Source organism: Alosa alosa, chromosome 19 (genome assembly GCF_017589495.1).
Source record: "Alosa alosa isolate M-15738 ecotype Scorff River chromosome 19, AALO_Geno_1.1, whole genome shotgun sequence".
Lineage (NCBI taxonomy): Eukaryota > Metazoa > Chordata > Actinopteri > Clupeiformes > Clupeidae > Alosa > Alosa alosa.
This window is the reverse complement of record NC_063207.1, coordinates 9,575,728-9,591,040: the sequence shown is the minus strand read 5'-3', so window position 1 is coordinate 9,591,040 and position 15,313 is coordinate 9,575,728. Positions and strand designations below refer to the sequence as shown.

The following is a 15,313-nucleotide window of genomic DNA, read 5'->3' as shown; positions in this document are numbered from 1 at the left end:
ACTTTTGTCCAAAGCTAGCCTGGGTGAACCCAGATGAACCTGTTAGCAACTTTGAATTTGCTCTGCAGGTCAGTCTGGAAGTCCAAAGTCAATTAGCATAATAACTTTTTTGGTTAATGTCTTAATGTCTTATAAAGACCACTCTAAGCACCAGAAATTCCTCAAACAGTCTGGTTTGTCCATATGCAAGGTACCTTCAAGAAACGTATTTGTTTGACAATGTATGTTAAAATCAATTCATAATTTTGTTAATACATACTGTAAGTACTGATACTCTGCTTAATCTTTCTGTTGTTTTTTGCTAGTCAAAGAAAACAAGGCACACAGTCAACAATGGAATTCTTGAAAAGTCTTCATTAAAACAAAATAACATGTAAGTGCATAAATACCATTCAACGGGCAAGCACTTAGGTCTTTTACTTCCCCTTAGGTTACCAAATTCATATACAATATATTGCTATTGGTGAGGCTCATCCAGCACTTTTCCATGAACACATAAATTAGTACCACACACACGCACCTCCCCTCTGTAGACAGTCTCTGGACCTGAGAACAAACAGACAAGTATTTCCTAGCAGAATTAATGTCAGCAATGCATTTGTTACAACAATATAAAATAATCAGATCTTCAAATGGACAGAAACGTTAACCTTCAGTGTTATGTATTGTTACTGGAACTGTGTACCCTCTCCAGGCTAAACAGACTATGAAAGGCATTGAGGGCAAGGGTCAGACACATTGAACAGAACACAGAGCCTGCTTTTTTTCAGTTAGAGGCCCATCAAGTAGAAGTGTAGGGCCACGCACATCTCAGGCCAAAGTTCGACAGCTGCAGGATCCAGCATGAAAGTATCACAAAAGGAAAAGGGATTCGCTCACCATTTAGCTCCCATTCATAATCGTTTTATGAATTAATAACTTGTAAGTCTGAGGAAGAGCCAAGAGCTCGAAACGTTTCGCAATAAAAAGATTTATGAATGGGAGCTAAATGGCGTACGGATCCCTTTTCCTCTTGCTAACCTCCATCAAGAGCATACAAACAAGGCGACATGTTTCCAGTCATATGTTCACAAAAGGAAATATACTACGAGGAAAGGAAAAGGACTAAGCAGGGCTTTTCATATTTGATATTTCATATGCAACAGACTTGCCAACTCAAACAATTTATTTAGTATCCTGTTTTTTTTGTAGACTCACATCACATTCATCATCTTCATCCATGGTCGACATTTGTTCTTTATGTCAACTTTATTTATCAGTAGGTTCTGTGGTTTGTCCCATCCACTGTCCTCCCAAACCCTGTAACGATGTCAGTGGTCGGCACGGTGATGATGTGGCGGGCCATTGTCAGGATCCTGTGGGGCACTGCTGTCCTCCTGACAGGGTGGAGATGCAGAGACCAAGTCCTCCTCCACTGTTTCTGCTGTGTGTGTGTGTGTGTGTGTGTGTGTGTGTGTGTGTGTGTGTGTGTGTGTGTGTGATCCTCATGGCACAGTTGCCTTTCTGTGGCAGGTCCTGTGCAGCTGTGCAGAGGATGCACTAGTTTCTGTGTTGGTTCCAGCGTCCCCACCACAACCCAGGCCTCTTTCCACACAACTTTTTTTTTCAGTTTGAACTTCATCTTCCTTCCTCTTGTTGTTGCTCTTCTTCCTGCTCTTCTTTCTGCTCTTCTTCAGAGAATCCCTCTACATCGTCTTCTTCTTCTCCAGATGAGGAGTCATCAGGGGGGGCTTCCTGTCGTGGGCTTTCTGGAGCAGCTGTCTGATCGGACGGAGTTTGTTTGACTGGCGAGTGGCACATGGGGCACGTCTCCTGAACATATAACCACTTCCTCAAGCAGTTACCATGGAAATAGTGACCGCAGTATGTGATCACAGCTGACAACATGTCCTGTGGAAAATAGACATTAATAGATTTATCAAATTGCATATTACACATGTTGCACACGTGCCATATGTGCTTACGATTGTCCCTTTGTAAGTCTATCTGGTGGTACAAGTTAGAATGTGTGCACACATAAAGCATAATGTGTTCACCTAGTGGCAAAAAGACAGAAAGATCACTGTACTTGTATGTAATGATGTAAGTACATGAATAAGCAACACTACTGCAATACTTGGCTGGTTGGCATAATGTGGACATGAGTATGAGTATGTGTGTGTGTGTGTGTGTGTGTGTGTCCACACCTGGTAGCAGATGGCGCACACATCGTTGTGGTCCCTCAGCTGCTGCTGGCTGGCGCGGGGCAGCGAGCTGATCTTGCGGGCGGCCTCGCGGCGCAGCAGGAAGTTGTTCCAGCCGGCGCGTGCGCGCAGCCACACACTGCAATAGGAGTGCACGATGAGCACCGAGGCGCCCAGCCAGCTCCATTCGCCGAACACGCACTCCCAGGCGCCGTACAGCACCACGCACACGGCCAACAGGAACTCCAGGGCGCGGCACACGCCGTTGACGTAGTACACCACCTCGTCCAGGCCGCTGATGGCCGTGGACAGGCACACCTCCAGCATGAACAGGCCGTAGATGAGCAGCGTGCCCGTCACCTGGGGGACAATCAGGTCAACAGCACAGGTGTTGACACACACACACACACACACACAACACACAACACACAACACACAACACACAACACACAACACACAACAACAACACACAACACACACTACATTTTACTTTATTTTACCTATTTATTTTATTCCTATGTAAATCTACTGACATGTATGTGTTCAGATTTATTGTATAACTGCTTTGGCAATATAAGTGAGCTTGTCATGCCAATAAAGCATTCTTGAATTGAATTGAGTTCCTCAAGACAGACGACACAGAGAACAATCCACAGAAACACTTCCAGTGTCTCAAAGATGAGCATTATTTTATCATATGGGCATCATCAATGTTGATATGAAGTAGAGGCCAATTTGCATGTAAAGCTATGGTTTTAGAACAACATGCAATATCTACCATCATTCATTCATTCACAAACGTACAACTACAATTCATTGTAATTTCACTGCCTACTACGCTGGTTTAATCTATATGCACACTGCACAGCTTGTGGTTTGTTTTCAATCTCTGCATAAGCACCAGCATCATCATCATATATATTCTAACTCTATTACATTAAAGGATAATTCGGTATTTAGCACTTTGAGTCCGTTTTCTGGTTTGTTTTGGATGAACTAGAGCGGTGGACACTGAAATTTTGACGATGAGTCCGAATCGTTTGACTGGCTGGCTATGGGCATGCACAAACATGTCCTTAAAACAACCCTTAACGTTCATTTTTAAAACAGTGCAACTCACCGAGTGGTTAGTGATGTTCGTTGATGTTCCAAAACAAGTAGCGCAACGAAGTACCGTTTCTGTCGTGTTTTATTGGCCATTTTGTAAAATTGTTGGAAGACTCATTGCTCCTTGATATCACTGCGCTACCAGAGACGGAAAGGGGGTCTGTTTAGGGTTGTAGTCTTTTCCCCGTGAGACCTTCTTTTACTGTCTATGCTTCAGACTCAAATATTGAGTTAAGCGGAAGTTTATATACGGTTGTGAGTTATCTGAAAAAATAGTTCCACAATAGCAAATAACACAGATTGAAATCATACATTGCGCGGATATATTTCTTTTAATAATCAACGAACACCACCACTAACCACTCGGTGAGTTGCACAGTTTTGAAAACGAACGTTAAGGGTTGTTTTAAGGACATGTTTGTGCATGCCCATAGCCAGCCAGTCAAAGGCAATTCAAAATGAGTCAGAAAGTCGAGACAGGACCCATCGTCAAAATTTTGGTGTCCACCACTCTAGTTCATCCAAAACAAACCAGAAAAGGGACTCAAAGTGCTAAATACCAGAATTATCCTTTAATACACAGGATTAGATGTTATAATCCCTGGTGCAAAAATCCATGGTAAAACACATTCAGAAGCCCCTACCCAAATTAACTTTATAAAAAAAAAAAAAAAAAGCACGCTAACCACGAATCTGCCAACCAATGGTCACAAACACAACACAAATGGCCCATCTACACAACTATTATAATCACTATCCAACCCATGACGTAAAAGTTTGATTAAGTTACAGGTCGTGTCCTTTGAACTCACCTGTAGGGAAGTCAGGATGCAGCTGGACAACAGAATGAGGAGCCAGAGGTCCATGACGAAGAACTGAGAGAGTTTGTAGGCCATGAAGATGGGAGAGAGCAGCAGGAACACACACATGCTCAGCCCCCGCATGTGTTTCCATACGCTTCTAATGAGATACAATGAGCAGAAAGTTAACTCTCGCGCACAGACACACACGCACACAGAAAACCTGGCTACAAAGACAGTAAAAGCAGGTCAATAAGGCTCAGCAAATCACCTACAGGCTTAGGATGAATCATTCTTCATAGATGGACACCTTCATAGTCATACACAGTACTATGAGAAAAGTCTTCCATGTTTTGCTTTGGCGGTGTTATGGGAGCCATATTCTATTAGTTGGAGTGCAGCCAGAGACTACCGGAGATGTGTTTACAGTTTTGAAGGGCACAGAGGGTGTGTTTTTTTTGTTCTGGTTCAAGTCTGGTTTCGGCGTTGGGCCACCACCCAGTCCGTCAGAAGCTGCTGAGAGATTTGCTGTGTGTGTGTATACATGTACCTGTTTCTGCTGGCAGCCAGCGCGAGTACGATGGGCTCAGTAATCTCGATCATGTTCTGCAAGGTGGACGTGAGGATGATGAAGAGGATGATTGACAGGAGGAAGGACCTCTGCACAGGCGCCATGTCCAACAGGCCCGTCTGCAGGGCCAACAGCAGGAGAGTCACGCCCTCCGTCACCCCTCTGTAATACACACAAACACAAAACCCTTTTACCAACACTGGCAGGCTAACAATAACGCACACATGAAGTCCATTCACCACTATGCAAATTTAACTGTTGCAGCAATTTGACAAGCACTCAATAAACAATGGATTTTCTTGAGCAGGGCTGACGAAAATAGAACTGAATCGTAAATAACACGGCGGCAGCAACAGAGTTTGGTGCTTGGTGTGTGGGGTAGGAATTGAAAACAAAGGAACCAAAGCAGTGTTTCCCACAGAATTGAATTCCATTTGTGGTGGTTGGTTTGCAGAATTAACTTGGAATGGAACAGTTTTTAACAAATTAGCATAGCGTGGTTATGATGCTAACCAGATTTAAGCACAATTTAGTACAACCTGGAAAATCATTGTGTGGTGGTCAATGTTGATATTGTGGTAGGCCTCCACAAATGTCAATGTATGGGAAACACTGCAAAGTATTCAACATCAGTAGCGCAGTGCGCTGCACTCATGTTGGTGCCGGCTTGCGGAGGGCTTAAAGCTCCCGACTCATTTCCTTGAGGAGACACAGAGGAGCCCGGACTGACCTGTGCATGACGTTGTGGTTCTGCACGGCTGCATATCCTCCCAGGAAAAACTTGCACAGGTTCATGAGCCCCAGGGCTACGTAAGACACCACACACGCCAGACCCAGCAGAGAGTACGGAGTAGAGCAGCACTCGGACACGCTAAAACACACACACACAGAATGGTATCAAGTTATGGACACTATTTTGGTAAACATCAGGTAGGTAATCTTACTCTGATTGTCTGATGCTTTTCAATCCAACTGTATCAAAATAAGTGGTCTGTCATTTCATCCTGCCGATTAAGAGTATATACTTGCTTGCTTTGAACTGCAGTATTTGTGGATGTTTGTGTAAATTTGTATCAAACGGTGTGAACCTGAATGAAATGTCATTTGGTAAGGCTATATTATGTGACTGTACCTGCTGAGTAGGTACAGCAGCATCCCCTGGTGGCTGGATGTGGGACTGCCGAGTTGGGCAGCAAACAACAGGAACCAGAAGACAGAGAAGAGCAGAGGTACAGAGAAGCTCTGCCACACTGACAGACACACAGCAAACAACCTGTACACGCCCACCACCTACACACAGAGAGAGAGAGAGAGGGAGGGGAGAGAGAGGGAGGGAGAGAGAAAGAGTCATGGAACCAGAAAGATGAGTGGTGTGCAGTGGGAGTGAGGAGGTGAAATCCCTAGAGTTAGACATATGTGCATGCATACCAGAAACTTCCTGTCAGTGGCTTTAGCCTGTCTCTGCAATTATGCAGTTGTGCCAGGTCTAGCATGTATAAAGTAAAGTTAACTGACTGGCAGAGGCTTCTATCCTAAGCAACACAGAATCCCAACAGCTGGTTCGTGTTTTGAACACAGGCCAACCAATTGTCAAGCAGCGAAGTTACTGCTGCCCCCACCACACCCCTATTGTACTTTTGAGCAGGCGGGCCCTGTCCGCATCCACGTCAGTTACCTGTATCTCTCTGTAGGCAGCCCTCGCCAGCCTGTAGGGCACAAACATGTTGCCCAACAGGAAAGCGACCACCTGCAGAACGGATATGACCACGGAGGCCGAGGCCACTGTGTTGACCGTGTCCAGGGGCAGGCAGCAGGCGCGGGCCAACAGGGGGAGCAGGTGAGCGGAGAAAAGCCACACCTGACGGGTCCGCATAAGGAACGCACACAGCGTGCACACAATCACCTGACCTACACAGAAAAACACACGTTTCCATTATTCCATAAGTCCACAGTCTGCACTACACAAATACATCACTATGTTATGTTTCCATTACTTCAGCAGGTGTGTGTGTTCAAGTACATGATGCAGAGAGATGCAAGACATTTGTGTGTGTTACGTACTTGTAAGAGTTGACACAAAACTATTCAAGGCCTGAGAGTCAAGATACAGCGGCCTGTCCAGGCCATAGCGCACCTCGCCTTGTATATAGTCCCTGTGGGTTGGACAAAGAAATGAATACAATGATAAGCATTCACCCTGATCGGTAACCCAATGCCCAGCAGTGAATGACCAAATGCTTTCAAATATTGATCCAAATCAAGTAATGTATGAGATAAGATTACCTGCAGATATGATGACCCACATAAAGCAGCATAGCCGTAAGCACGTGCAGATAAAGCTGAACAATATGACCCAGTGGCAACAGCAGCATCACGAAGCTTAACAGCTGACCTGAACACAGGGCACACACAGGTCCCAATTTAACAGAGGGGCTGTTCTCTTTCTCTCTCTCACACACACACTCACTCACTCTCACACACACTCATACAAAGATGGTGAGTTGTTCTGAGCAGTGAACATTGTATCTGTTTAAGCTACTTGGCCTTCATATGACAATCTTTAGTGTTGTAGTAGCTTACCGTTGTAAAGAAAACACTCACCGACATAATACACGTTCCAGATGACATATTTGTACTTGAAAAGCATATCTTCATTTCTGGCCTTAATGTGCTCTGTGAAACTCTCAACGTCGCATTTGAACAGCAGGTCCAGGGCAAATAAACTAGGCACCCGCAAGGCGACGTTCGCCACGTCTTCCAACCAAGGCATTTTTATCAAACAAACAGCTGCAAATTCTTGACGTGGTAAAAGTTAATTCGAAAATAAACCGTCACATTTTGACAAATTATTACTACTCATGTGCTATTTCTGCTATCAGACTAACTTTATCTTTGCTAACCTCTGGGCGTATTTGAAAAGTCATCCACACCTTGACATCTAACGTTAAATGCTGTTCTGCCTTGCACCAGTTTGATTTCTATATTGGGATAATAAGTAAATGTGATAGGTTAAGGCTAAACGTTACAAGTACACAACAGTAACGTTATGGCTAGGCAACACTTACAATAAACAACTTGACATTAGGCTAACGTTACTTTCGATACTCCTGCCTCCATTTCTGTCACTTAACAACAGAAACCAACATCCGGTAGTATCGTTAACTTGGAAAAAAGTGAGCACAACAGGAAGACACCTGCAGTCAGGTCTGCTACAAGGTGACTTAATGAATATCCTGTGGCTGATGATTAAGCAAACTAGCTACAGATTGATACCTGTTCATCTGCCCAATTTAAAGTAGTCGGCTGCAAGTAATAGCCTACCTATCAGAATCTACAGCCAGCCTGACTGGCCACCCGAGTTACATTCTTCATGCGCCTGTAAAGGAACGAACGCTTAGGTGATGGTTTTTCATGATGTAGGTCTTCCCATAGCCGACAAACTACATGCATTAGTTCGCAGAAATGGAAAGACGTTATCGCTTACAACTGAAGAATACGCGAGAATGAACCTCTCCAACCGAAGCAAAACAGTGGAGGGACAGGACAGGCAGCGTGGCGTTTTCCGGCTGAAACGTCACTTTCAAAAAAAAACGTTCAAGAGTCCCTGTTTCAAAATAAAAGACTTCTTCTTCTTCTTCTTCTTCTTCTTCGTCTATAACGTTTAATGGCAGTTTGCATACTTCGTGCACTACCGCCATCTTCCGGGCTGAGGTGTGATCCAACGGGATGCTACTTATAACCAGTTTTTTAAATTAAATGAAAAAAAAACAAACTAAATTCTATTTGCTAGTTGGGTCTCTTTTATGAAAGCTATAACAGCCTTAGCTGTGGACTGTGTGCTAGATATACTTAATAAGTTTTCCATGGTTAGATCTTTTTTAACCACTCCCTTCATGTTTTCTCTTTCTCTGTTATAATATGTGCAGTCTATAAGTATGTGTTTAATAAAATACTTTAGCCCCGTGCCTTCTTTTGAGCTGTTTTTTTTTATTATTATTATTTTTAATTTATTTTCTGGGGTTAGGTCCTGGTCCTGGATTTTGTTGGCCTGGCCCCACCAGTGTAGTATCTCGCTTCATTTTCATTTCACTGAGATAGTCTTGCAGCTGACAATATAGGCCTAAGGGTCATTCACACCAAGAACGATAACTATAGACGATAACCTCAAGAGAGTTCCATTATCAGCATCATAGTTGGCCCCACAAGACTTCCTTTTTAACATTCCATATGTTATCTTAATGCAGAGGAAGTAGATTGGGGCCCAAATAGAACGTTCAAGCATTGTTTTTGTTTTTATTGTTGAAAGGGTCTATAAACAAATATCGTTCTCGTTAATATAAATGATCGAAATGAAATTAATATGAAAGAACGATTTTGTGAACGATAAAAAACTAATAGCCAATCATAACCCATCACATTTTAGCCTCACATTCATTAACACAAGGAGAGACTTTATCGTTGTTCAGTGTGGATGCTTTTATCGTCATGGTTATATAGTTATTGTTATCGTTCTTGGTGTGAATGACCCTCTACACTAGGCTAGGCCCAATGTTTCCCTCCGACTGGCACCAGGGATGATAGCCAATCAGCAAAGAGAGGGGATGATGCTTGTTTTGAAATCGAAAGTGACTGTGGTTAACGGTAGCCATGAATATCAAAAAAATTGCAGTCGAAAAAAAGTGTGTACATTTATGTACAACAAAGGTAGGCCTAAATACAGTTTCTCCTGACTGCAGATGCAGTAACGTGCAATGTAACGTTAGGAATCCCTGATCAATGTGATTGGTTAGACTGGACCAATGATAACAAAGTTAATGCAAAGTCTATACGCCAGTTAAGATGCTAGAGTTGGAAATGTTTCCCAATCGTGAGAGGCCATACTCAGCCATGGTAGTGGACCAACAAAGTAGGTCTGGAGACCATGGCTGACATTTTGTAGGCCCCCAAATATGGAGCTGTGGTTCCATAAAGGCCTGTAAAGTAAATAAGGAGGTATGCAAAGTAGGCTTTGTTTTCGGATATCATTAGACAGGATAGTAGACTACATTCTATTAAGAATTTGAGTCTAGAACTGCATGAATGGGACGTGATTATGGGGCATGTTTCATGAAAAATGCATCTGCACACAATTGGATAGACCAATCAGAGCAACGAAATAGTCTACTGTGAATCGTGTAGGGAGAAGAGACAAAACATCCTTCTTCTCGATAAATGCCTTAATCGCTTAATAGGGATTTTTTTCCCCCTTTAAGTTATTGCACTGCCAATATCAACTGAAGCCCGCTCAGGTGATGTGAATGACTAGGCACCATTGCTCATCTGCCCATCATCATAAAGCCTGCCCAGACGATTTGATCGATGTGCCAAGTTTTCATAAGGGCTGTTAAAAAGAGAGCCCATCACTGCATAAATGTGCGGGGGCGTGTACTACTACCCTATTTGCATACATTTCCAGGGACAGGAAATGGCCTCTCATGAAGTATCTGAAGAATCAACCATCTTTGGTATTACCCTGGAAATCCAGAGTTCTCGCGAGAGCACAATGGAATTGTCTCTGCGAGACACTTTGGCAAAGAGCAATGATGCACGTTACTTTTCCCCCAACATTCCTGGGAACCAGCTAAACTGATGAAGACAGCGCTGCAACGTTGGAGGACAGTACACATTAGTCGTAGTGTTATCCCATTGCGTCGAAGTCCGAAATCATTCAAAGTAAACATGGTCAAGTGTTATCCAATGTGCAGTGAGATTTTTAAATGCATGCTTGTTGGGCCATTACATTGCTCTTTGCCAGACCCTTAATCTTTCTAGATTATCAGGGTCTGGATTTTCCAGGCTAAGTTTGTATGCCATATTGATAAAACCACTGGTTAATATGATATGCATCTCCAAAATGCATGCATCCCCATGATATGCATTTCCAAAATGAGGATATGCCCTATTCACCATATCAGAAAACAATAACAAGGGGAGCACCATTCCCATGATGAAATATTGAATGTCAGCTAGGCAATACATTATCCTAGATATCCATAACAATAGGCAAAATAATATGTTCATATATGAAAAAAAATATGAAATGATATGAGGAATCAATAACATTAAATGCAAAAAATATAGGCCTATTATACAAATTCTACATTTGCTAATATGTGTCAAAATTAAATCGTGTAAGGCAACATTTCTCCCAAATGTTAACTCTTGATGGGCCACTCCACTATTAATGTTAATGTGTTAATCACTGTCTGCCTGAGAAAAGAAAAAAGGTTGGCTTGGGGAAACAATTAGATCAGTAGGCTAAGTAAACATTGGTGGGTGGACTACGTCACCAAGGCTATAGTGGATTAAATTTTATTTGAAATGGCTTTCTTTCAGTGAGTGTAGGTCAAAGTGTATTCTTACACTCGCGTGCGCGTGTTTTTGACTCATTACGGGCAGTTTTTGGGGTATAAATGCTGAGTTGGGAATTTCTGTAAACTGATCTGACCCTGACAGTCGCGAAATGCAAGCGGCAGAGATGGCGAGGCTCGCTGTATTAGTCTGTCTTTCCTTAGCGCTAGAGGCACAAGTGATAAACGGTTTACTTACGAATGAAATAAAAGGGGTGAACAAGACAGAACAAATGCAAACGACAGTAAATGCATCCTTTACAAATGCACTAAATTATTTGAATGAAATTACTGAATTCAAAACAACCGCTGCGCCTGTATCAAGCAGCAAGTCTACGGCAGAGGCGCACATTCTGCAGGAACGGGATAAGAAGCCAGAAGACAAAGTGCATCAAAGTGAAGGAGCTGGGACGGTCCAGCGTGAAGTCGGTAAGCTCTTTGCGCCGTGGAAAAAATCTATGGGAGAAAAATTGAAAACATCTATGTAGGACTAGTCTAGGAAAACCGAATCTAGACCGCGCGTTCGTGAGAAAAGTAACCCGATCTCTCTTCTTTTCTTTCTCTCCAATTTCCCGTTTAGACACTGGAATGTAAGGTTATATAAAGTTCCTCCATGCACCCGTATAGCATAGCCAGATCCCGTAATTTATTCACGCTTAATAGCACATGAAAAGCAAATGATAAGGGATCTATCCCTTCAGTATTAATTGTTCTGGAAATGTTATGCTTCAGAGCACATGGATTAATGTCTTTCTGTCATGACTATGGTGCTTTGGATGTGAACTAAACATTTACGTGGGGTGTTTCAAGACGTTTTTAGAACATTAATGTTCATACAACCGATTTCTTTCACTGTTATTCTGATAGAATCATCATGTGTGCTGTATGTGTCTGTTCGTGTGTGCAGAATAGAGAGAGAGAGAGAGAGAGAGAGAGAGAGAGAGAGGTTGACACCCCCTCTTTATCAACCAAGAGGAATTTTGACCAGTGTCAGATTGCAACACTTGTCCAGCTGTAAACATGTTTATGTGTGCGTGTGTGTGTGTGTGTGTGTGTGTGTGTGTGTGTGTCTGTTGTGATCTGATAGGGTGAATAACCGGATGAATCTTCTTTAATTTGTGGATATCTTGTGGCCTGTCTTCTTTCCAAAAACACAAACACACTACCCCACCCCCACCCCACCCATCTTCAGTCTGCCCTCCCCTCGGCCTGAAGTCATTGAGGGTGAAAGACTTCCAGCTCTCTGCCTCCTCTTCCGAACGCAGCGGCCTCGGGCCCCAACGTGGACGCCTCAACATCCAGGTCTCTGTGTGCACACTGTCATGGACTGTCCTGTGTGTGTGTGTGTGTGTGTGTGAGAGAGAGAGAGAGAGAGAGAGAGAAAATGCATGCATGTATGAGACTGAGATAGAGTGGGATGCCATTAGATTGGTATGGATGACAGTAAATTATGGTAATGAGTGTGTGTGTGTGTGTGTGTGTGTGTGTGTGTGTGTGTGTGTGTGTGTGTGTGTCTACGTCTGCATGTGTAGGCTGGTTTAGATGATGGTGATGAGTATGATGGGGCCTGGTGTGCGGCAGTGAAGGACAAGAATCAGTGGCTGCAAGTGGACGCCCTTAGGCCCACATTATTCACTGGAGTCGTCCTACAAGGGAGAAACTCCATCTGGAGGTAAGGGCATGGGTGTGTGTGCGTGTGTGTGTGTGTGAGAGAGAGAGATTAGTATGGCATGGCTGAAAATGTAGTAGTCTGTCCTCAAGTGTACATTGTGTGTGTGGCAGGAAGAGAGATGCCGTACACATTGATTGGCTTGGCATAGTGTTTGTGTCTGATTGCAAGATTGCAAGAGTCTATAACGTCACTTTCTTTATTCTGATTGTGACTTATACAAGTTTAATAACCAGCGAACTTTGAGTTCCCTCCCAACAGCATAGACACATTAAAAATGAGTTTCTTGATTATCTCCCTCAGACAGGAAATGATGTCTGTGTAGTATGCGCATGGCTAAAGGGCAGGGAGGGGAGGCCTTCCACTGTAATGGGAGTCCAGGAGAAAGCTGTCTTTGCTGACAGCTGCAACGTTTACTTGAATGTAAACTTGTAGATACTTGTAGGAGCCCTATGTTTGTGGCTATGAGTTAGAACTGTACAAATCAACTTGCTTGAAGCTTGAAACTTCTTAATGTCAGGAAGCTTGGCTTATTTTAAGAAGCATTATTTACCTATCTCTCTTTCTTTATCTCTTTTTCTTTCTCTCTAGCTGGAACTTTGTGGAATCATATAAGGTTCAGATCAGTAATGATACGGAGACCTGGGCCACCTGCATGAATGGCACCGTAGAGGCGGTAAGTGTGAGATTTCCGCCACACCTGGCAGCACACTGACTACACAGATGAGATCAGATCACTTTCTCTGAAATATACACAGTAAATCAGCGGGGTAAAGGTCCAGCTTCAGAAAGTAAAAGTCCTGCCACATATTTGTTCCAGCTATTCACTGATTCTAATTGGCACAACTAATTTTTCGGGTAGATGAGCTAACTAGTGAAATAACCTGTGTTAAGTGTGTAACCTGCGTTGTGTTGAACCTGCGCGATTCAGCCCTGCACACGCCTGGACTCGAACCCGCGAACAGCAGCACCTCGGATCCTCGCAAGCGCTAACAATTGAGCCAATAGCCCAGCTCTTGAGGCGACGGGGAGTGAGGTTTACCAACGTTCCACAAGCACAGCTAAGCTAGCCGGCATCCGTTACAAGTGCACAGGTAGAACCAATACAGGGTAGGACTTTGACTTTCTGAAGCCGGACTTCCCGAATACCACTCATAGCTTTTGCATTCTCTTTTGAAAATTGTAGCGTTTCTGGTCCGGCGTCTGTGTGTTTTGTTGTTTTAGGTGTTTAAAGGGAATAATGACCTTGAGACTCCAGTACTGGGCATGTTGCCCGTCCCCATGGTGGGTCAGTTCCTGCGGATCAACCCCCAGAGCTGGTACATCAATGGCAGTGTGTGTCTGCGGGCGGAGGTGCTGGGTTGTCCTCTTCCAGGTGCCCACCTTACACACCTTAATATCTGTGTCTGTGTGTCATCATGTGTGATTCAGTATTATACATAAAGCACATTGTGATGGAATATCATTAATTCATAAACAACTGGACAGAGACAGAGAGTTTGTAAAACTGTTTTATGTGTGTGTGTATTGTATGTGTGTGTGTGTGTGTGTGTGTGTGTGCGCGTGTGCGTGTGTGTGTGTGTGTGTGTGTGGTGGTGGGGGCTGCAGATCCAGACCTGCCAGATCCTGAGCCTGTGTCTACAGATCACCTGGATTTTAGGCATCACAACTATAAAGAGATGAGGAAGGTAAACACACACACACACACACATTGTAATGCTTCAATTTGGATTTTAACACAGGGAAGAATTTACAAATCCAAACACTGATAGAAGTACAGGTCTGATCAAACACAGAATGCGCACTTGTGGTTTTGGGTAATTATGGCATTGTCGCCTCCAAATGGATACACAACCTATTATTGCAGAAATTGAGCAGTACTTTGCAAGTTTCTTTGCAAGTTTCTTTGCATTTGGCTTGCTTAGTCCACACCGTTACAGTCCACGTAAAGTTTAGGCACATGCTCAAGACTTTTGAAGAAGTTTGCATCGAAACCCCAGGTTTGTGATACTTTTGTTTATGTTTCAACAGATCAAAAGAACATTCTATTTCAACAATAGTCACACTATTGTTCTATGTCACTATCTTACTATTTACATCTATGATTGTAATATTCCAGATACCCCAGATATTACCGAGAGAGATATTATTGGTGTTTTCGTCATTAAACCATTCCATTTGTTCAGCATGGTGCATGTATGTTGTTCTCTCCTGCACATCCTTAATGCTTAAAGTCCACTAGTCTCTCATGGCTAGCTATGTAAAGTCCTTTAATAAAAAGTAAACTGCATCCATTCAGGACATGTGCGGTGGTCTCGTTGTCATGGTTAGTGGAGTGAAGAATGCATTGTGGGTTGTGGCTGAATGGGTACCATGTGGCCAGGTTAAATCTTGTTGGGAGGATTTGAAGCGATGCTTTGATGGTAAAAGTGAGATTATCCTTGCCAAGAGAGGGGTTGGAAAACACACACACACACGCACACACGCACAAACACACGCACAGAGTTTATTTCATTTACTATGACATTTGTTAAACTTCTACAGCAACCACCAACAGTTTGCTTTTTGTGAGCTAAATCAAAAATAGGCCTACT

The 15,313-nt window shown here is 43.3% G+C and overlaps 2 protein-coding genes across 3 annotated transcripts in view; one reads left to right on the top strand and one right to left on the bottom strand.

Annotated features, from left to right (window-relative positions):
• Window positions 1–334: 334 nt before the first annotated feature.
• zmp:0000000662 (RING finger protein 145) lies at window positions 335–8,221 on the bottom strand. 2 transcript variants are annotated; one of them, XM_048227513.1, is made up of 11 exons: window positions 7,983–8,221; window positions 7,263–7,639; window positions 6,945–7,053; window positions 6,723–6,814; window positions 6,337–6,569; window positions 5,794–5,951; window positions 5,392–5,532; window positions 4,641–4,823; window positions 4,103–4,250; window positions 2,187–2,543; window positions 335–1,890 (listed from the first exon to the last, which is right to left on the bottom strand). In XM_048227513.1, exons 2-11 carry the CDS (start codon window positions 7,429–7,431, stop codon window positions 1,618–1,620), a joined length of 1,863 nt encoding a protein of 620 aa, XP_048083470.1. In that variant the 5' UTR covers window positions 7,432–7,639; window positions 7,983–8,221; the 3' UTR covers window positions 335–1,617. The 2 variants fall into 2 exon arrangements, with proteins under 2 accessions (XP_048083470.1, XP_048083471.1); XM_048227514.1 differs by having other exon boundaries at window positions 7,263–7,457.
• Window positions 8,222–11,161: 2,940 nt separating this feature from the next.
• The window catches only part of cpxm1a (carboxypeptidase X (M14 family), member 1a), a 10,359-nt gene continuing 6,207 nt past the window's right edge, over window positions 11,162–15,313 (top strand). Inside the window, exons 1-6 of the mRNA XM_048228130.1 lie at window positions 11,162–11,479; window positions 12,243–12,352; window positions 12,583–12,722; window positions 13,311–13,395; window positions 13,944–14,094; window positions 14,328–14,407. Coding sequence (XP_048084087.1) covers window positions 11,164–11,479; window positions 12,243–12,352; window positions 12,583–12,722; window positions 13,311–13,395; window positions 13,944–14,094; window positions 14,328–14,407 — 882 coding nt within the window. The 5' untranslated portion in view covers window positions 11,162–11,163. The remainder of the gene's footprint in view (window positions 11,480–12,242; window positions 12,353–12,582; window positions 12,723–13,310; window positions 13,396–13,943; window positions 14,095–14,327; window positions 14,408–15,313) is intronic.